The sequence below is a fragment of the Saccopteryx leptura genome, chromosome 10 (genome assembly GCF_036850995.1).
Source record: "Saccopteryx leptura isolate mSacLep1 chromosome 10, mSacLep1_pri_phased_curated, whole genome shotgun sequence".
NCBI lineage: Eukaryota > Metazoa > Chordata > Mammalia > Chiroptera > Emballonuridae > Saccopteryx > Saccopteryx leptura.
Genome location: NC_089512.1, coordinates 23,442,992 through 23,465,619, shown reverse-complemented (window position 1 = coordinate 23,465,619; position 22,628 = coordinate 23,442,992). Strand labels below are relative to the sequence as shown.

General features: G+C 42.5%; 1 protein-coding gene across 5 annotated transcripts in view; it reads right to left on the bottom strand.

The window, feature by feature from the left end:
- NEK10 (NIMA related kinase 10) overlaps window positions 1–22,628 on the bottom strand; it is a 205,801-nt gene that overhangs the window by 130,828 nt on the left and 52,345 nt on the right. For all 5 annotated transcript variants that reach the window (XM_066350788.1, XM_066350783.1, XM_066350785.1 and 2 more), the window contains exons 7-13: window positions 16,327–16,368; window positions 14,832–14,910; window positions 13,487–13,554; window positions 10,680–10,759; window positions 9,086–9,172; window positions 5,492–5,716; window positions 2,115–2,254 (exon numbers count right to left, since the gene is read on the bottom strand). In XM_066350788.1, the coding sequence (XP_066206885.1) occupies window positions 2,115–2,254; window positions 5,492–5,716; window positions 9,086–9,172; window positions 10,680–10,759; window positions 13,487–13,554; window positions 14,832–14,910; window positions 16,327–16,368 (721 nt within the window). The remainder of the gene's footprint in view (window positions 1–2,114; window positions 2,255–5,491; window positions 5,717–9,085; window positions 9,173–10,679; window positions 10,760–13,486; window positions 13,555–14,831; window positions 14,911–16,326; window positions 16,369–22,628) is intronic.

Genomic DNA, 22,628 nt, shown 5'->3' with positions numbered 1-22,628 from the left:
CTGTATACCAGGAGGCAGAGACTGCGCCCGCCTGGTCCATGGTAATCCCCAGTGTCCAGCATGCGCCTGCCACGTAGCAGGTGCTCAATAAATACAGCTCCAGTGGTTGACCAAGTGAGTATTTTAAATATATTAACCAAATTGACCTTATAATCAGAGTATGCACTATGATGACCAGTTTTACTGAGGAGAAAACCAAAGTTCAATAAGATTATTAGCCTCGGCTACAGAACTAATAAGTGGGAGGGGCCAGGAGTCAGGTCCGCCAGGCACAGGCCCCAGACCCTGAGCACTGCCCTGAGCACTAGGAGCTCTTTACAGCCACCGTGTGGCCTCTGGGGGCATTCTGTACGGAGCTGCTTCTTGTCCAGCGAGAGGCAAGCTGGATCCGACAGCGCAGAGCATCTCTGAGGATAACGCCGTTCTCCTGAGCCCTCCCTCCCCTGGTCCTGCGCCGTGCTGCACACCGCTGTCCTCATGTAGCCCTGTGACGCTGATACCATGGTCACCACCACCACTTCATATAAGCTAAACTGAGGCCGGGAGAGGTTAAGAAATTGATCCAAGACCACATGGCCAACAAAGTGGGTGCAGCTGAAATGCAGACCCTACTCCTAACACTTTTTTTTTTTGTGATAGAGACAGAGAGAGGAACAGATAGGGACAGGCAGACAGGAAAGGAGAGAGAGAAGAAGCATCAATTCCTCATTGTAGTACCTTAATTGTTCATTGATTGCTTTCTCATATGTGCCTTGTCAGGGGGCCTACAGCAGACTAAGTGACCCCTTGCTCAAGCCAGTGACCTTGGGCTCAAGCTGGTGAGCCTTGCTCAAACCAGATGAGCCTGCACTCAAGCCAGCAACCTCAGGGCTTTGAACCTGAGTCCTCTGCATCCCAGTGCAATGCTCTATCCACTGCGCCACCACCTGGGTCAGGTTGTTTTTAATTTTTTAAAGAGTTTTATTGAGGTAAAAAAATGAACTGTGTGAAGTAGATATATCTTAAGTGTATAGCTTGATGGGACATTACAGATTTATACACCCTGTAACCATTGCCACTCCAATGACTACATAGGACATTTCCAGCCCTTCCCAGGAAATAATGTCTCATCCCACACGTGGGTAGCCACCCTCCTGACCTCGATCGCCATCAGTCTCGTCCACTCCGGTGAGAGGCCTAGAAATTCCAGGAGCTCTGATTTCTGCTGGATGAGACTTCCTGGGAGCTTCAAACAGGAAATCCTCAGAGAGGCCTCATACTGAGACCGAGACTGAGACCCTCCAGGGTACACCAGAGTGACAGGGCTGTGCCCAGCAGGGGGTCCTGCTCCCCTGACCGCAGACGCCTGTGAAGGCAGGTGCAGCTCCATCCTCCAGGGAGGAGAGAGAAGGAAGCAAAGGATGCGGCCCTTCTCCTACCCACTCTGTCCCTGCCCTGCCACGGCTGCTTCTCCCTTCTGAGGACCTGCCTGCCCTCCTGCCAGCCCACGGTGCCTCTCTGTCCCTCCTGTGGGCCACGGCAGGGCACCCAGCTTGGTCAGCAGCACCTTCGCCCCACTACCCAAAGGCCAGCTGCCCTCATGTAGGGCACAGGCTACACCACTGTTCAAGGCTGTGAAAACTGCGTGCATACGCCCCTGCTCCTGCTGTGTGCAAAGCCCACCGGGCCAGCATCTCTGTGTTCTCTGCAGGAGCTCACGTGGTGTGAGGGAGGCACGCGTGTTGTCGAGTCTCCCTTCAGGAGGGTGCCTTTAGACCCAGAAGATAGTAAAAACTATGACTCTGGTCACAGACCAAGCCGCGCTCCCTAATCCCGCAACCAGTGACGGAGCTCATGTCCTGCTCTCTTTACGTCTGACTTCTGTGTTGGCTCCTTGAGGTGTTCAGAACGTGGAAGGGAGAGGAAAGAAAGTTCGTGGTATCATTAACCTGCAGGTCCACCACTGGTAGCAACCAGTTTCAGGTACCCACACGGATTTAATTTCACATTTTTTTTTTAAACTTATAAATCATGCCTACTTAATATTAGCATCCTAAGTTTATAAAAGAGAACAATAAGATAATATAATACTAAGCAGTATCAAATAGTAAAACCTAATAATATGATAGAAATACCTGCTTGAAGAGAGAAAGTGTTTTCTTGTATCTCCTGGGGGCTTAACTCCTCTGAGAGGTGGAACTGCTGGAGTCGGCCTGCTGCATTTGCGCTGGACAGGCTTCCGATGGAAGAGCGGTCAGAAACAAAACTCCTGTCTCTGAAAAAGAAAGTGAATGCACAGATTGATTTATCAGCTTTCCTTTGTGGTCAGTGCTTTCTGAGCCCTGTTTAAGAAATCTTTGAAGAGAGAGAGAGGAGGGAGGGAGGGAGGGAGGGAGGGAGGGAGGGAGGGAGGGAGGGAGGGAGGGAGGGAGGGAAAGAAATCTTTGCCTCCCCCAGGTCATTAAGTTCTCTGCTGTGTTATCTTTATTGTTTCACCTTCAATCCACCTAGAATTTTTTGTATTCATTGTAAGGTAGTTGTCATTTCTTTCTTGCTTTCTACCTTTCTATTCTTTTCTTTTCTTTTCCTCTCCTTTCCTTTCCTTCTTTCTCTTTCTTTCTCTAAAAATATGATTACTGAATTGACTCAGCATTATTTACTGAAAAGACTGCCCCTTCCCACTGTTCCACACGGCCACCTTTGTTTCTGAACTCTATTCTGCTGCAATGGATTCACCTCAATACATCCGAGTCTTCATTTTGCCTTCTTTTTCCATGAAATTCTAATCGTTGATTGTTTTAGGAAAGTTCTCTTCTATTATATCTTTAATTATTTATTCCTTTTGTTTTATTCTCTAATTCAGGGATGTCAACAATTCCCATGTTGAAATCCCATGTTGAAATGTGCTAACCGAATCTCTCATATTCTAATTTCTCTTATTCCTGTCTTTCTCCTCTACATTATATATAATTTTTTTCAAGCTTGCCCTTCTTTTTCCTAATTCCAGTTTCTAGTGAATTTATCAGTTCTGTGTATGTTAGTCTTTATCTTCTTTCCTTTTTATTTTCCTCTTGTCTCATCTTTAATCTCATTTCATAAATTTCATGTTCTTTTTAACATCTGTGATAAAATAAAGCACTTGATTTTCTATTTAATGCAATATCTTCCACAAATAGATTTTTGTCTTTTATCTGCTTTGTTCCTTTTTGTTTTATGTATAGACCAAATTGTTTTCACTAAATTATTTTTTATGCAGCAGCTCTACCTAAATTTCTGTGTCTAAACATAATGTGGATAAAGTCTCCATCATCTGGGCCGGCTGGTGTCCTTATTGCACTGAGCATGGGGGAGGGTAACGGATCTGGGTCTAGAGATAGTCATCATCAGTGACCTTATCTGTCAACCTAATTATGTCAAAACTTGAATTTAGGGATCATTTCACATTATCAAGAGCATACAGGCCTTTAAGAATCACCTTTGAGTTTGGGACTGCAGGTGAATGAGCATGAATAAGCTTCTTAAAAACTGCCCTGACAACAACACCTGTTCACACTCAAGCCAACAGACAACCTGGCAACCTCCACCCCACAAACCAGCTCCAGGCAGCTCAGGGGCAGGCATGGAAGAATATTGTTTATCCAGCTGGGGTAGTAAATTCTCCCAGATCACTGAGATATATTTAATAGAATAAGTGTTGACATCTGTCATCTTCCCAGAAGAGTTTTTTTTTAACACTATACTATAGAAATGGACTGGGAAAATGCCTCAGCAATGTGAAAGAAGTCTTTTCTATCAAGGACACTTATGGCTTGAGACAAAGAGGAAAAATGATTCTTTGAATTAAACTCAATTCCGTGTGGTAAAAAAAAAAAGGTAGATTTTTGTCTTTGAAGTATTGCTTAACTATTGTATAATTTAATTTAATCATCAAGAAAATAACTCTCTCCAACTGGGTAACCCACAGCTTTTGTAATACACATATTGACAAGTAGCAATAACCATCGCCACTATCAACATCGCCATCATCATCCTACAAACTCAAGCAAAAACAAGACATTTTCAAATGTAATTGGTTTGACCAAGTGGCTGGCTTGTTAGGCCACAGAACTAACAAAAGATTTCTAATTTATACTTTAAAGTATTTTAGACTTTTATGTTATATTCAGAAAAGCAAGCAGATTGTCAGAAGTCTGTAATATCTTTCTTTTGTTCTGGGAATGACAGAAATTGCTAACAGAGCGATGGGTCCTAGTCTGTCCTTACGTTTTGGAATGTTCCCTCAGGGAAAAAATGAAGCTGATAACACATAGTCCCACAATATCCCTGGAGGCATAACATACACAAAGTCTGAATAATATTGATTTGATGATATCTAGGCATTCTAAAATTGATAAGTCACTCTGCTTTTATTAGCATGAGCTATATGTATGTGCCACAGATCCCAAATATAAGCCCTTTCCGGCAGATATATTCCTTTGCAACTTTGATTCATCACCCACAGGACTGAATGCTGCTTTGTAATAGCCTTAGGTAATAGAAACTTCCCACTGATGGTACCGAAAGGTGTTGTTATTCAATATTTCAATATATCTACTACATAGTTATGATAGTTATTGCAACATCGAGAGAATTTCAATTTGAATTATTTTAACAAACTCATACCCATGGCTTTTAATGCCATTGGAATTCTACTTTTTTTGTTTTAATTATTTTTATTTATTTATTTATTTATTTATTCATTTTAGAGGAGAGAGAGAGAGAGAGAGAGAGAGAAGGAGGGGAGGAGCAGGACGCTTCAACTCCCATATGTGCCTTGACCGGGCAAGGCCAGGGTTTTGAACCGGCGACCTCAGCATTCCAGGTCGACGCTTTATCCACTGCGCCACCACAGGTCAGGCGGAATTCTACTTTTAAAAGAGACAATGAGGGGTTAACCCACCTTAGGGCACCGCAGTGAAGATTAGAGAGAAAAGAAGAGCAGCTGGACCCAGGTCAGAAACATGGCAATCATTTGATTCACAACGTTTTCTCATATTTTAACTAAGGATTCTACATCTGTTTCTTAAATGTAGGCTTTGCTTTCTCTTTACAGATAAATGACATATGTCCGCACACAGGCATTTTAGTAAAATAGCAGTCATTATTGTACTTGTTGGGATTATAGCAGGCACATACTGATGCAAGAAAAAGGTGGCAAGACAAATGCTTTCAAATTGCAGTTACTGGGATTCCATTCAACCCACATGTGCGTGCAGACAGCCAGACTCCTACGTGCCTGGCACTGTGCTGGAGGCTGGTGATGTAAAGATAAAACACATCGGGGCTTCAAGGAGCTTCAAAGGTGAAAGGCACCGACATGGATGTTTGCAGCAAGTATAAACCATTTTGCCAAAGATGACTGATAAGGACCAGGAGGGAGCGAGCTGAGCATGTAGCCAACCTGCCATCGCATGGCAGAGTCCCCAGCCTCCAGTGACCGGGGCACAGTGGGTCGACGCCCACCCTCACTCACCCTCGCAGAATATGAAGAAGCTGCTTGATGCCTCCCCAGACGCGGATTTCCACGCTGGTCTCAGGGTCCTCACAAATCTGCACTAGGATCCAGACGACACTCCAGAGCAGCTTCAGGTGGTCGGAGTGCAGCAGGCTGAGGAGGATGGGGACCCCCTCGTAGAGCTTCACCTGCTCTTTGACCTGGGGCTCGGCACAGAGGAGGCGCAGCAGCTCCGCAGTCAGTCTGCGCAGGCGCGGGAGGGCGAGGATGGGAATGGCAGCACCAGTGCGTTACTGTCTCCACACTTAGACTAGAGCTGTCACTACTTAATGAGCGATACCGCGAACATTTTCTAAGTCACAGGTCAACACCCATTTTCCGTGAAGGCCTGGACCACAGCCAAATGTTTTCGGCTTTGCTGGCATCCAGGCTCTGTCACAACGACCCAGTCGTGCCAGCATGTGCAAAGCCGCCATGGACAGCACATAAAAACAAGTAAGTGGGCATGGCTGTGTCTCAACAAATCTTTATTTACAAACACAGGCTGGGAGCCCAATCTAGCCTCCAGGTCACAGCTTGCTGAGTGCTGTCCTATGTCATATTCTCATTGTATCCCCTCGGTCTGGCCAGAACCTAATGACCAACAAATAGGAGTCAAGTACATACAATGGGACCTGAATTGTGCTCCAGACAAAAGAAATATACTGCTCACAAAAATTAGGGGATATTTCAAAACGAATATGAAGCTATTGAATATCCCCTAATTTTTGTGAGCAGAATATAAAAGCTTTATCCTAATTTTCAGAGACTCATTATTTGGTTACAAAACAAGACATTAATACAAAATGACAAAAACACTAGAATGCAGGACGATTAAATGCAGAGTGTTCCGTGAATATCTGGAGAGTAACAAAAGTAACAATGGCCTAAGACATAAAGTTCAGCTGAATCCTGAAATGGGATGATAATGAACATTTCAGAGCACCACTCTTAAACCTTCCAGTCTCACACTTTACACACTCTCCCTGGATGGTACCATCCATGCCCATGGCCTCCAACACTCCCCCCCCGCAGCCCCGCACTGTGCATTCCGCCATAAGTTCTAGCCACACAGCTGTCCTCCTCACCAAATCGGCTCTTCCTCTTATATCCCTGATCTTATTCATGACACCACAGCCTTTTCCGTTTCCCAAGCCAGAAGAGTAGGAATCATCCAAGACCCTTCTACCCTTTCCCAGCCAGTCAAGGGCCTTCAGTGCCCCTATTTCCTGAGCAACTGCTGGGGTCAATTCTCTTGTAAGCTGTGCAGCTGGCTACTCCCACTGTTCCTCTCATTCAGGTGATACTCGATTATGCTCAAGGAAGGAGCCACTCTGGTCCTCTACCTCTCCAACATTCTCAATTCCATAGAGCTTCGGAATTTCTTTCCCCTGAGCCAATTTTCTATAGCTCTTCTCCCTCCCAAACTTTTGTGCTGTGACATTCAGAATATAAACACTATTCTTCACCTTCTCAAACTTTCTACACAACACATTCCTTCCTTGTTTTAAGCGGATCTCGTTGTGTGGCCGTATTCCCCACCCCACGGCCCCCACACACTGCTAACAGAGGGATCTTCCCCTAAATAAACCTGATCGGGCTTCAGATCTTTCGCTGAGTCCCTCTAATGTCCATAATAAAAAATATACTCTTCATTTAGCACAAAGAGCCCATCGTGACCTGATTAATGGTGTCTTACTGCCTCAGCCATAAAATACGGAAATTAATAGTGTCACAGTGCAGATCAAATGAGTAACACACAGAAGTGCTTAGAGCAGGGCCTGACCAAAATTAGCTGTATTTTTAATGTATCATTAACTGTCTAGTCTAGCTCTCTGCCACCGTCCCTGCTGCACTCTTGGCTCCAGCTGTGCCCCACCGTGCAAGAACCTCACACATACCACTTCATGTGGGAGCATATCCTGTTTTCTCTTGCTCTCTCCCTCTGCCTAGATAACATCTCTTTCCCTCAGGAAACGTGGTGTGTCCCCTCAGAGGTTCTGCTCCATGCTTCAGAGCAGGGGTAGTCAAACTTTTTATAAAAACCGCCCACTTTTGCAGTGCTGGTCAACCTAGTCCCTACCGCACACTAGTGGGCGGTCCAGTTTTCATAGTGGGCCAATTGCGTCGCCGTTTAGTTGCTCTGCTACTGCCCACCATGAAAGCTGAACCGCCCACTAGTGGGCAGCAGGGACCAGGTTGACCAGCACTGCAAAAGTGGGCGGTTTTTATAAAAAGTTTGACTACCCCTTCTCCAGAGCATCCTGGGTGCCCACTGACCACACCGCTCACTGTGCTATGATGAAACCGTGATTTGTGTCTGTCCCCTCTCATGCTACACACTCATATCCTATTTAGCTTGGGTTTGACATATTTGTGCAGAAGCTGCTTGTTGGGTGAATGAGTTCAGAGAGCTATGTCTATAAGTGTGGTTTTTAAAAGAATATTAAAATGGCTTTAAAGAAGAATGCAGTGTCAGAGTTTCGTTACTTGACTTTCTGTTACAGGGGATCCTCAGGTTACGATAGTCTCAATATACGACATTTCGAGTTTATGATGCTTACTCTCATGAAAACAAAAAAAATTGAGACATTAGCATCGGACTTTTTTTACACTCATTTTTTGTCAATTTTTCTGTTTCTACAGTATAGTATATTTATGTCCTTTTCCTTTTACTGTGGCTTAGGTGTGTTTTTATGTTCTAGATCACGATTTTACAACTGTGTTCGGATAGATAAGTGACTTAGGCTAGGGTGTGTTTCAACTTACACCAAAATTCGGGTTACGTCACTGTTGTAGGAACAGAACTGTGCTGTAAGCTTAGGACCACTGTATTTATACTGCTCACAAAAATTAGGGGATATTTTATCACTTCATATTCATTTTGAAATTTCCCTAATTTTTGTGAGCAGTGTATTTTGCCTCTCTAGAAAACTTCTGAGTGTTCACTCATTTGATCTGTACAATGACCCTATTAATTTCCATATTTATTCAACGAAATAGCAAATGATGTTGGCTGCAATTCTAAAAGCAAACTAATAACTATCTCTATACTGTAATTCTTTAGAGCAATATGCAGTTTCAATAGAAAATGATTTCATTTTACTCTAGTTTCTGTTTTAAATTATAAAAACAGGAGGTCATGAAAAAGTCTGTACTCATCTTAATTTATTTGACTGGCCTTAAACAAAATAGATTTTAGCAATTAATCATTTTTTCAACACACAATCTGAAATTAATAAAAATAGAGCTACAGCAGAGTTTCTTTCCTTAAAGAGACAAGATGAAAATAAATGCAATAAACAACAATATTAAAGATGTGATCATAAATTTATGCCATTTGATCCTATGCCCAGAGCTAGAAGTAATGCAGAACCAAAGAAAAATAAATCAATATGCTACTTTGCTCTACTTTCCTTATATAAACTGAAATAAAGAATAGATGCCAAGTTGACTCATGATATTTAGTTAACAGTGTAAATAACATGACCTAATAAGAAAATAATCAAATAATAATGATCATCATTGTAATCAAATGTAAGACATTGTCTTTTTCCCTGTTAGCAGTCCCACCTTTTGGAAAGTAAGTCATATTCATGCAAAATCATCAGCAGGTTTTCTACGACATTTAGTTCACTTATCTTCTCCCTACAGTCTGGGCTACAAATAAAAACTATTAGTAATATTAAAAACATAGTTTACCATGTTCACATATTTAATATCCTAGCTTTCGGATTATCTCAGGAGAAACAAAATGCAAATTCCAACATTCAATAGACATGATATGTCATAGATTTGTTTAATAACAGTATGATGATAATATGATTCCCTTTCTGCAAAAAGAATCATGCTGTTCATCAAAAAAAGTAATGATCAGCATATTCACAAGAGCTAAGATATGTAAATGAGCTATATGCCTTTGACAGATGAGTGGATAAAGCAAATGTAATATATACCACTGATTATTATTAAGCCATTAGAAAAATAGAAAGGATAAACTTGGAGGGCATGACGTTAAGTGAAACCAGCCAGACAGAGAAAGGCAAATACTGTATGGTATCACTTAAATGTGGAATCTAAGAACAACAATGAAACAAAACAAAACAAAACTGATTACATAGAAACAGAGAATAAAATGGTGGGTGGTTGCCAGGGTCTGGAAAGGGGGGGGAAATGGGAAGATATAGGTTAAAGTAAAGGTATAAACCTGCAGTTATAAGAAGAATCAATACTGAGAATCTAATGTGACTACAGTTATTAATATGGTATTGTACACTTGAAAGTTTCCAAGAGCAGATCTGTGTTCTTCATCACACAGACACATACACTGTTAACTATGTGGAGTGATGGATGTATTAATTACTTTGATCTTGGTAATAATTCCAGAATGTATATCAAATCATTATGTTGTACACTTTAAATACATATAATTATATTTGTCAATTACTTTCTATAAAGTTGTAGAAAAAACTCAAAAATAAAAACCAATGATCCACTTATTGGCATAAAATATATTGAAAGCTCTTCTATTTAAACTAATCATGACATCCATAAGAGAACAGGTCTCTAGATTTCCTTAAGGGTGAAGACATTTGAAAATGTTTTATATGTTAAAATAAATACACAGGGAAAAATGAAAAAAGAAGGCCAGGGACATTTAATTATCAAAGAAATATTGGGGTAATTTGGAAGGTGAAGTAACTGAGGGTTGGATGGAAAACTAGGTTTTCTTTTCTGATCAGAAAAGAAAAAGGAAGATTTTAAATTGGGATTTGCCAACAACTTAAACTTTAAAAGAATGATTTTCCAGTTAGGATTCTCTTTAATATATGTCACTCTTATTCTTCTAAGTGGTTAACAATGTCAGTAAAGAAACTAATCTAGACCCTAGCCAGGGAGTTCAGTTGGTTAGAGCATTGTCCAGATACGCCAAGGTTGCTGGTTCAATCCCCACTCAGGGCACACACAAGAATCAACCAATGAATACATAAATAAGTGAAAAAACAAATCAATGTTTCTCTCCCCCTCTCCTTTTCTCTCTCTCTCCCTTTTACCTCTCTTTCTAAAAATCAACAAAAAAACTTTAAAAAGAAATTAATTTACTTTATATCTCTGCGTCCTAAATTGCTACAGCAGCAGAACTGGAAAGTTATTGAAACACACTTACCTTTCAGCTAAACTAGCCAGAGCAAGAAGGGCGCCCAACAGAACATTGGTATCTCGGGCACCCAGTAGATTTACTAATGTCTGAAAAAAAACGAAGAAAAAGAAAGTTTAATTACATAAGTATCACAAGCTTCTTGAACAGTACAATGTTTCCTTGTAAAGATCATAGTTGTTTAATATCAAAAGGAGTTCTGTTAAACACTCGGGAGATACAGTTCTTTTTTTTTTTTTTTGTATTTTTCTGAAGCTGGAAACGGGGAGAGACAGTCAGACAGACTCCCGCATGCGCCCGACCGGGATCCACCTGGCATGCCCACCAGGGGCGACACTCTGCCCACCAGGGGGCAATGCTCTGCCCCTCCGGGGTGTCACTGTGCTGCGACCAGAGCCACTCTAGTGCCTGGGGCAGAGGCCAAGGAGCCATCCCCAGCTCCCGGGCCATCTTGCTCCAATGGAGCCTTGGCTGCGGGAGGGGAAGAGAGAGACAGAGAGGAAGGAGGGGGTGGGGGTGGAGAAGCAAATGGGCGCTTCTCCTATGTGCCCTGGCCGGGAATCGAACCCGGGTCCCCCGCACGCCAGGCCGACGCTCTACCGCTGAAAATCCAGTTCTTTATAAAGGACAGATATCAATCCTCTCCTAACTTTAGAACTCTTGACACTAGTGCCTTGTAGCCACTCCCTGCCCAGGACAGAGAGTGAAAGGAACGACATGGCCAGCCTGGCCCTCACACTTCCCTCTAGTTCCATGCACTCTGGAGGTCAGCTTGGCCTCTTCTGACCCCTCCACAAGGAGAAGTGGGAAGACTAGTGACATAACACTGGTCATAATGCCTAAGGACATATAATACCGGTCTTAAAAACACATTCTGAGTCAGTCTTTGTGTTAGGCACTTTCCAAGTTATGGAACTATTTTTCACCAAAATGTTAAAAACGGTCATTCCCCCCCCCCCAAACTAAGCAAGATATGTCAACACTACCAAGCACTCCATTTGCCTCCCAGATTTCTAATTAGTGTTGCAAGAGCACGAATCAACGCCTTCAGACACCATCCTGAGTAACGTGAGTTAGCCAGAGGTCTTCTGGATCTTACCAGTCTGCTACTGTACTCTGAATTCCCATTAATGCAAGTTCATTTCTCTTCTCTCCACATTTGAAGAACTCACAGTCCCCCCAAAATACACACCCAAACATATTCCAGGACAAAGCTACAACTGCTGGGTGATTTTTGGATTTCCATCACATAGATTTTTCCCCTTTATAATTTCATGAATATTTTATGAATATATCATTATCTTTGTTTCTCTGATCCTTTTCCTCCTTCTCATCTTTTACTTTTTCTTTCTTCTCTGTCTTCTAATTTAATGTTGTCCAAACTTCAGTCACTGATATCCTTATCACAATTTTTGCTACATCCACTTAACACCTCAGTGCTACTCAAAAATGTTTTTCAATTTCTAAGAAATAATATCAATGAAATACAAAGCTATTCAAATAACAAATGTTGACCTGTATACCACCTAGCACCACCCCCTACACAGCAAGCAGCATCTCAGTCAACCTCGCCCTAATATACGCTGCAAAGTGGCTTCCTGGGAAATGAGAAATCACTAGACTATTGAAACTTGGCTCTTGGCAGCTACCGTCTAAATCATTTTGCTGTAAATATAAATTTAATCTGTTCTGACTAAATCTACATTCAACCTTGAAATGTATGTCTGACCCATATGCTCAGAATATTATACCATCTAAGTATAAGGTTGAACCATGTGAAATTGCAGATCATGGCAATTTCATGTGGTTCAAACCAATATAAACCTGAAACTCATTTCTTTGGAATGAAAAAAAAAAAAAATCTCTCTTTTTTTTGAAGTTGGAATGCTCCAAATTTTAGATAAGTACAATATTATTATTAACCCAGCTTTGTCAGCTTTGTAATGGAAAGTGAATAGCTTCTGGCATTTTATTAAAATTAAATGACATAAAATATATTTTTACCAAAATCTGGTGTTACAGAGGGTCTCTTACATTAAATAAAGTAAACTGGCACTCAATGACAATCTTAAACATGAAATTGGGCTTTTCTTTTCTTTTTTTTTTTTTTTTTTTTTACAGAGACGAGTCAGAGAGAGGGATAGATAGGGACAGACAGACAGGAACGGAGAGAGATGAGAAGCATCAGTCATCAGTTTTTTCATTGCGACACCTTAGTTGTTCATTGATTGCTTTCTCATATGTGCCTTGACCGTGGGCCTTCAGCAGACCAAGTAACCCCTTGTTCAAGCCAGTGACCTTGGGTCCAAGCTGGTGAGCCTTTTGCTCAAACCAGATGAGCCCGTGCTCAAGCTGGCGACCTCAGGGTCTCGAACCTGGGTCCTCCACATCCCAGCTCTATCCATTGTGCCACCGCCTCGTGATCAGGCGAAATTGGGCTTTTCAAGATAAGCCTCGTGATTTAAAAATCTTCCTTCTGGTGCCATATGGAATGTATTTATATGAAAACATACATTACGTTTGTTTATTTATAAACACACACCTAGGATCAATTTATGTTTAGCCAGGGTTGTTCAAGCAACATTTAATTGGTATTTAGTGACAGAGGGAAGAAAACGGTTTCAGAAAACCCCTATATTTGCTCCTTAGGCTGAAAAAAACTATAAAAGGATTAGCAGAGATTTACAAGTTGAGGCTAGGTAGCAGATCTGTAAATTATAATTATGTGGGACTTGGCCACCAGGCCTCCGAAGTGCCCCCAGCCTGTGAACCATGGCCACACGCACAGAAGTGTGAACCCTCCCGGGACCCCTCACCTTGTGGGCTCCGCTTGTGGTGACCCATTCTCTTTGGTCCTTGACAGAAGCAAGTTTTTGAAAGATATCTATAAAAGAAGGAAATAAGAGGGATTCAGAACTTAAAGAGGGCAGTACTCAGAGACCCTGAGGTCTGTAGTAAAGGGGCGCGTGGAACAGAGATAGCACAGAAGGAACAGCAGAGGGGGAAGGAACAGGGCTACTTGTTTTTTTAATTCAATATCTACCGTATTTCCCCATGTATAAGACGCACTTTTTTCAAAAAATTTGGGGTCTAAAAACTGGGTGCGTCTTATACAGCGGTTGTAGTTTTTTTTACTTGCATTTCCACTTTTTTGTGCTTGTTTTTGCGCTCACTGTGGAAGACAGTGATTCATCATCAGATAAAGAGGAGGACAAGCTAATGGATGGGAGTTTTGACAGTGATGAGGAGTTGTATGAATTTTATGATGAATAAAACTTGAGTTATTAACTCAAGTTTATTATTGAGTTAATAACTCAATAATTAATAACTTTATGTAATACTTTTTTTTTTCCAAATTTCAGGCCCCAAAATTAAGGTGTGTCTTATACACGGGAAATACCGTACCTCTCAAGCTCAGCTACTATTATAATGGTGAAATACAAGATACAGCAAAAAGGCAAATCTTTTCTTCCACGTAAAGTTAAATAACTTTCTTAACATCATGACAAGTTCAAAGTGAGACCTGCTTTTCAAAGATCTTCGCTGTCAAGATTTCAACTTTATAAAAAGGAGGGGGAGAGGCAGCAAACGTGGTGGACCTAACAAGGTTCCTCAGCTGAGGGGAACAGCTGTTCTCCAAGGACCTTCCTGGTGCTGGGACCGGCCGCCTCCACTGCTCTCCCTGACACTGAGAACCAGTGCGTGGTCCTGTGGACAAGCGCCGGGACCAGCCCATTCACCAGCAGGGTGGGCAGGTGCCACACGGGCAGAAGCTCTTCGGCTCATCAAACCCGGAGAGGACGGCAGGGGGCTGGGAGGAGCCTCGGAGAGAAGACTGAGTAGCTAGACAAGAGCTGAAAAGTATGTTTGCCAAAGTCTGCTATTATGAAGTCTCTCTTTACTTAAATAAAGACAAGTTTTGCTCAGTGAAAATCTTCTTAAATATGAATTTGGGCTTGGCAAGGTAACAGCTGTGATCTAAATGTCTTCCTTCTGGGTATACTTTGGCACTGAATATAACAATTGGCATAGAGTCTCAACACATAACTGTGCATGGATATACTCATAAATATTCAAAGTATCCCCTTTCCTGCTGCAAACACCATATTGCACATTTCTAGCAAGTTCAGAGAGCTGACTGTGTTCTCCGGCAATGCTTACATGTCATGTTGACCAGCTTGTCCACACTATGCTGCTCTTCGCCGTAGCCGAGGTACTCATTGGCCACAATCTCCATGTACTGCAGGAGGGACCAAACCAACAAGCAAGTCAAAGAGGAGACACTGAGACACCGAAAGCACACAAGCCGGTGACAAGATTGTGCACTTCTAAAAATGAGCTGTAGGTGGAGCTACAGATTCACTGAGCAATTGTGTTCTTGGGACCATTTCACTCAAGTGCAAAAAGGTGATTGAGTTCCTGAATTCTTTGCCTTCTCTTGTGTGCTCTGAAGTTGAGGGACGAACCATGTAAAAACTATATAAACTCTCAAAAGTTCCCAAATAATTTGTAAATAAATAACTTTGTAGTGTAATTTAGCCTCCAAATATAAGATACAAATAAAATGCACAATATATAGCACATAGAACTTGATTTCTTTAACGTAACAAGAATTTTTATAACATTTATATTTTATTGATCTTATATTTTATAATATCCTAAGTTATAGCTAACCAGCATATAAGCAGATAGTAAAAATCAGAATAAGATGGGTGTGGAGCAATCTGATAATCCTCAACTATGGGCGATTGATTATAATAAAAAAAAAAACAGATTCAGAGAAACACATTAATTTTTGGTATTATAATGGAAGTTAAAATGAATAAGAATAGCATTTACAATATAATTTTATTAAAGACTATTTCATTAAATGATGTAAATCTTCAGCCAAATTTCTTAAAATCTTAAAAACAACAGCTTGATACATTCTACCAATTTCCCAAGAATAAGAATGTAATAAAATAAAATAGATTTAACATGAAATTCCTATTGAACTTAATCTTCCTTTAATGACCCAGAATGAGTTCCCAGGGCCATAGGCCCATTGAGAAAACGATTCTTTCTGTACCTGCCACGGGGTTTTAGAAGAATGCACTTTTTCAACTCATGCTATGTTGTACAAGGTAATAAACCCAAACACTGGATTAGCTCAGCATATATATTCACCTGCTTACTTTCCCTCAGAAGCCACCAAAGCAGAAAAATAAATGAAGTTGTTCCCCACATTGTCATTTGTTTGTGAAATTTTTAGTGAGCACAGCAGTTCTTTCTGTGTGTGAGGAAGCTGTACGCAGCTTCATAACCGGTATTTTCTCCGGTCGTTCGGTACGTGCAGTTCTGAGGACGTGGGCCTGCCAGCCGAGCCTATTTCTTCTCATTGCTAACCAAGGACATGTGACGTTTTATAACACTTTCTCGTTTCAACAGGCAGGGTAAAGGGAGCCCAATTAGCCAGAACAAATGCCATGGGTCCCGCCCTGCCCTCAGCATCTTGCCTCACACTCACACTTATAAACCCTGCCTGGGCCTCCCCTTGGCAGGAAGCCTACCGTTAAAAAAAAAAAAAGCCATCTCCTGTCACATACCTAGGTAATCCTTGCCCAGAGCCACGCACAGAATGGAAAGACAAGACCAGCCATCACAAAAGGCATCTTACCTGAGCTAGGTTTTCAATCCCACCCAAGCTATGGAGTGTCTCCTGAAAAATAGAAACAACAGAACACACAAAAATAATGAGGGTGGAGGGGAAGTGTATTTTACATGCAATTTCTTCATAAACTCGTGAGATTTAGACTTATTTTAGGAAGGTCTGCAGTCTAACATAAATATATAAAATGTTAATGTGTGTCATTCATACTGCATTTAAGACAAACTGCTAACAACAATGAGAACCGGGGTGAGATTCAGAAAATGTAACTATGCTAGGAACCTCAGCCAGACTCATTTTTCCACTTCCTCTCATGTCATCACAAAATGTTAGAGCTGAAAAGAACCATCAGCTATCACTCCCTTCAAACCCCTCATGTCACAGCTTAGGAAAACCCAGACCCAGAAAGGTTAAACCAGTTTGCCTAAGTGATAAGCCAAGATAAGAGTCCACAGTCCCCAAACGCCCAGACCCTCAGCCTGGGCCTTGGCCTCTGCCTGGCGTGGTCTGCAGACCAGCAGCGTCAGCCCCACCTTGGAGCAGGCCAGAGACTCAGAACGGCCTGCTCACCCCACACCTGCCGCCTCACACTCAGAAATCCAACAGGACCCCCAGGTAATTCGCATGCTCAGCAGAGTTTGCGAAGCTTCTCCTTAAAATGACCAGGCCAATAGTCTTTTTCAACCTAAATACTTTATACGAATGTAAGGGTAATCTTTGCAAAATGTTTCCTGATACAGATCTTTTGAGCCAATTCCCAAAAAGGGGGCATTGCATTATACTTAAGAAACGGCCCTACAAGCGCTGATTGGGGAAGAGAAGGGGTGGGAGGCTGGCGTCCCGAAAGGGACTCGCTTGTAACTCTATGAAGAGTAAATGTCCGGATTAATCACACTGACATTGATTTTCAGGAAGCCCCAACCTTTTTAATTAAAGCTGTGTTGATGCCTCTCTTTTTACTTAGCATGCACACAAGGAAGTTATTTGAAACATAAACATTAGCCCTCGTTCCAATTCTGGGAAATGGGGCGGGGGGGGGGGGGAGTAATGAGTGCGTGAGTGGGGGAGGGAACAATGTACGTCCTCATTCTACCAGGAAGCCCGCCCGGGGAGCAGGCTGGGAAAACGCTCTGGTCCTTGACGCCTCCCAGGTCAAGGTTTCCTCACTCTGTGCGATGGGAAACTGGAAACACTAAACATATCCATGTTCAAATTAAGAATGAAGAGACATTTATAACTAAATTAAAAATAGTTCTGTGACTACCTACTAATTCGAATTCTCACCATCACGCTTCACTCTAGAAAAGCTGTAATTAAAGGACATAAGAATATTGTATGTATTATCCCTAGTTATGGGATAGTTATTTTATGCATATAAAAGTAAAAATATGGATAATATTTTAAAACTATTAATATTTACTCTACAATATTTTTCATTCCTGTTATATAAACGCCGTGGGTAAGGCTCTGAAGAGGACACAAATACGTAGATGACAGAGGCCTACTTCACTGAGCTTTAGACAAACACAAGGTAGATATACAAACAGCTGGAATTTAAGATAGAATTTGGGCAGTGTTATAAGAAAGTTGTGCATGAAGTGCTATGATGCCCCAGAGAAGGGACACAAAACATCCTGCTAAGAGGACTAAGGAACATTTCCCAAGGGTGATGGCCCCTGACGGACTGAGAAAGATGGTAGATTTGCTGAGAAAAAAATGGGGGAATAGGGAAAGATAAAGAAGATTCCAAACAAAAATAAAAGTAAACTCTAAGGCGCCCAGAAGTTGCGTAGAAAGAACATCAAGATGTTCTAGAACTCTGTAAATGCCTTCCATGAAGGGCATCGTTGGGGACAGTGCAAGAAGAACAGGGTGCAGTCACACCGCTGGAGGGCTCAGACATGAGCCTGAATTTGGACTCTGTCACGTAGACCACGGAACCCAATAAAATGAGTGAACAAGGGACTGATCAGAATCAGCGGTAAACTTCTCTCTAGTCTTAAAATCAACTGGAGAGGCAAAGTGCCAACTAGAAGCCCAGTTGGCTGGCAGTGGCAGTGGGAAGGTAGATGGAGAGGCAGGGAGAGTCTTGGAGGTGGTACAGCCACCTGAACAGGAAGACAATTGGAAGGAAGGGAAAGGTAGAAGACACCACCATATTTGAGCGTGGTGGCTGAGGAACAGGGACGTGATTAACAAACACAAGGAAGGAGGAAAGAATAGACTAGTTAGAGGAGGAGACTCGATTTGGATATGTTTGAGTTGCTGATGGGATGGATATGCAGGTGAAAAACGGTACAACAGGCCATGAAAAGTTAGATGAAGGCAAAAGATTGAAATCTGAGAGTCAACAGCATGGAGATTTAAATTTGAAGCTTAGGAATGAGAGACACCATGGGAAGAATAATGTTTAAATAATTGCTCATGGCCATGGTCATTTTTTTTTATCATTTACCTTAACAAGAAATACATTTTTCCAATAATTAATATTAACAATATGGGACTAAGTCAGTGTTTCCCAAACTGTCATGGGAATGATCATTCTATTCTGCACAATGAGTAGTAATAGAAATTCTACCAAAAAATAAAATAAAAAAACTTTCACCATCAAATTCAACTTGTCTGGGGAAATGCTAGGTGCTAGGTTAAAGAGAGTTTAATCAAGTACTTTATCATAGGACTCCTAAGAGCTTTTAATAAGCTGCCGCACACTCTAAGTCTCCAACAGAACTAGAATGCACTTTTCCTAAACATCACTCATTGAAGCACGATTCCTTTCACAGAATACTTATTAAGTGCTGTGAAGCACAGCCTGAGAAGTGCTGTTGTTATAAAGTATAAGAAGGGCAAAGAGGCTTTATCACTTCGAGAAATTGTTGCTATGTACTCAAGAATTTACACTTCATTTATGAAATAAACACTCTGCCCCCTTGCCACGCTCCTACGGAGACTGGAGCGAGGCCAGGAGACTGCTCACAGACCATGGGCTTCCTTGTGTTTCTTTTGGTCACACCAATGGGATTGCTCTGACCTGGGAGCATCAACCGGAGAAAAGCAGGAGCACGCGGTCTGCATAGACCTGGGCTTAACGGTTCTGGTTACTAATCTGAAAAGCAAATACGACCCTGCTTAGATTACAGCAATGCCTCAGCGTTTCCCCCAGTCACAGTTCGCAGGGTCACAAGACTGGGTTCTGTGCTTCTGAGCCTAATGACCTGGAAAACGTCCCTTTGGTTCATCAGACCTTCAGTTCAATGTGCACAATGTGAACAAATGTCCTTGTTCTGCCTATCCCTTGGGTTTTTCCTTTCTTAAAAAAAAAAGGCCCTGGCCGGTTGGCTCAGCGATAGAGCGTCAGCCTGGCGTGCGGGGGACCCAGGTTCGATTCCCAGCCAGGGCACATAGGAGAAGCGCCCATTTGCTTCTCCACCCCTCCCCTCTTTCCTCTCTGTCTCTCTCTTCCCCTCCCGCAGCCAAGGCTCCATTGGAGCAAAGATGGCCCAGGCGCTGGGGATGGCTCCTTAGCCTCTGCCCCAGGCGCTAGAGTGGCTCTGGTCTCGGCAGAGCGACGCCCCCTGGTGGGCAGAGCGTAGCCCCTGGTGGGTGTGCCGGGTGGATCCCGGTCGGGCGCATGCGGGAGTCTGTCTGACTGTCTCTCCCCGTTTCCAGCTTCAGAAAAATACAAAAAAAAAAAAAATTTGATACAATAATATAATACAGATAAAATTATGTCAAAAATGGAGCATACTGCATGCCAATAGGTGTGTTGTTAATGTCATTGCCCTTAGACATGCTCATCCTAAACCTACTCAGCAACTAAATCAATGCTAAACACTACAGCGATCCCTAGTTACTGAATCATTAACAGGATCGTTTTCTGTGTAAAACTTTTCAGTGCTTCTACACTGCTTATTCCCCCCAGTGCGATACGAAGGCCCCTCTACGCACTGGCCTTTACTTATCTCCCCTGGAGCAATAGTAACCACTCTTCTAAAAGGCTGAGGAAGAATCAAAAAGGCTCACTTGAAAGCTATTAAGTAGAATGTGCTACGATAGTGTTTCTCAAACTCTTTGGTATCTGTATCCCTTTACACCCCTAAACATCATTCAGAACCCCAAAGAGTTTTCATTTATTTGGATTATATCTATTTATATTTACCATATTAGGAATTGCAAGTAAGAAATTCTTAAAACACAAGAGTACACAGCACATGTTTCGCAGCCATCAGAGCCATGACACCATCACACACCCCACAGCTTCGGGACACTCAGGGGCACTCTTGGAAGAGAAGGAGAGCAAAAGAGCAGATGATACCTGCGCATTGTTTTGAAGATACTCTTGATTGTGTGGAACCCCCGAAAGGAATTCAGAGACCTGTAAGCAGTTCTCAGACCACACTTCGAGAACCATTATGCTATTGTGTCGCCAAGGTGGCTGTCCAACATATCCCTGGAAATCTGGGGCTTAAATAAAGGGGAAATTTTGAGAATGCAGGTATGTATTTGTGAGCAAGGAACAGCAAAGGCAACAAAAAACGAGAGCTAAAGCCAAGAGCTAGGAAGATTGGGAAGAAGATGGTAAAGAAAAGGACGCTGGACCTGACCAGGTGGTGGCGCAGTGGATAGAGCATCGGACTGGGATGCGGAAGGACCCAGGTTCGAGAACCAAGGTCGCCAGCTTGAGCGCAGGCTCATCTTGCTTGAGCAAAAAAAGCTCACCAGCTTGGACCCAAGGTCACTGGCTCCAGCAAGGGGTTACTGGGTCTGCTGAAGGCCTGCGGTCAAGGCACATATGAGAAAGCAATCAATGAACAACTAAGAAGTCGCAACGCGCAACAAAAAACTGATGATTGATGCTTCTCATCTCTCTCCGTTCCTGTCTATCTCTGCCTCTGTAAAAAAAAAAAGAAAAGAAAAGAAAAGAAAAGGACTTTGGGAAAGTTAACATTTAGAAAAGCAGGATTTTAAAAAGGAACATGTAAATAATACAGGAAAACAAACCAAAAAAAAAATGCCATGGAAGAGCTAGAGGTTCTCAGGGTTGGTGGAGGCAAGCAGAAAATGTGGAAAAAGGCGAGAGTTGTTCCAGTCTGGGGAACACAAGAGCCAAGATGGGGCCGCGCAGCTAGGCTGGCTTTAATGCTGTGGCAGTTAGAAGCCTTGGAGATTTTCTCTTTCTTCTTTATAAATAATGTGCTGTGGGTTCACTATAGTGAGTCCAGCTGGGCATTTCTACTTATGTTGTTTGGGACTCCAACTATCCTTGAGATCGCAGAACATATGTCCTCCTGTGATTATGGGAAACCTTAAGCAATGTTGGCTTCTCTTCCATGCAGTGTTTTCCGGCTGGAGTCTCCGTTAAACACACAGGGAAGCCTCTGCACACTAGCAGGCTTGATTCAACGCACGAGCCACCAGTTCGCTGGCTCTGGGTCAAGGAATGATGACTGAGGCATGGCACTCTGTGGTCAATGAAAGTGGCTTCCAGAGAGAAGAACCATGCACCCAGAACTCAGCGTGCAAGCCATGCAATACGTCAGTCCAGACGGAAAGCAAGGGGGTTCAGGAGACATATCCCAACCTTCCAAAAAATGTAGTAATGAAGGCAAGATGGGAGATATTGACGGGATATCTCAGCTAAGAAAAGGGTATTTTTATGATTAAAGAAAAAAGAAAAGGAGCCACTGACACCATAAAAAAGAGAACAGATGGAAGGGTAAGCCTCAACAAGGACAGGAGATATTTCTTTCAAAACAAGAAAAGAAGGGAAGTTGCATGATAATCCAAATATTTCAAGCAACACAGAGGAGGAAATAAAAGAGCTCCCGCTGAGAGGTCTTCAGTTTTCCCTGTGAAACAGATGACGTCACCCAATGAGAATGACAGGGGCAGAGGCGGCTTGGGTGTGAGGACTCCGACAGCCACTGCGGGTCCTGCAATACTGATTCAACAGGCGAGGAAGGGGACACCCAGCCATGGCGAAGGCTAGCTGAGATTCCAGGCATAAACTGTGGAGAACCCCAGCCGAGCGTTGTGACTCTGGCCAACAATTCTTGGCAACTTCAGATATGAAATAGCTGCCTGAGCATATGCCCTTCTTTGTGAGGAAAGAGTCGGGAGGAGAGAGTCAGGGAGCAACCCCTTTCACAGAGACATTGGGATCCGGAAGAGAGAGAGTTTATTTAACATGTTTTGGTCATAAAACCCCATAAACAAAGAGATTACTGAATCCCTTCCTTGGGAGAGCAGTACAATCAACCCCTTTTCAATCCATCAAGAACTAGATTTAAAAAGATCACAGAGTATGACAC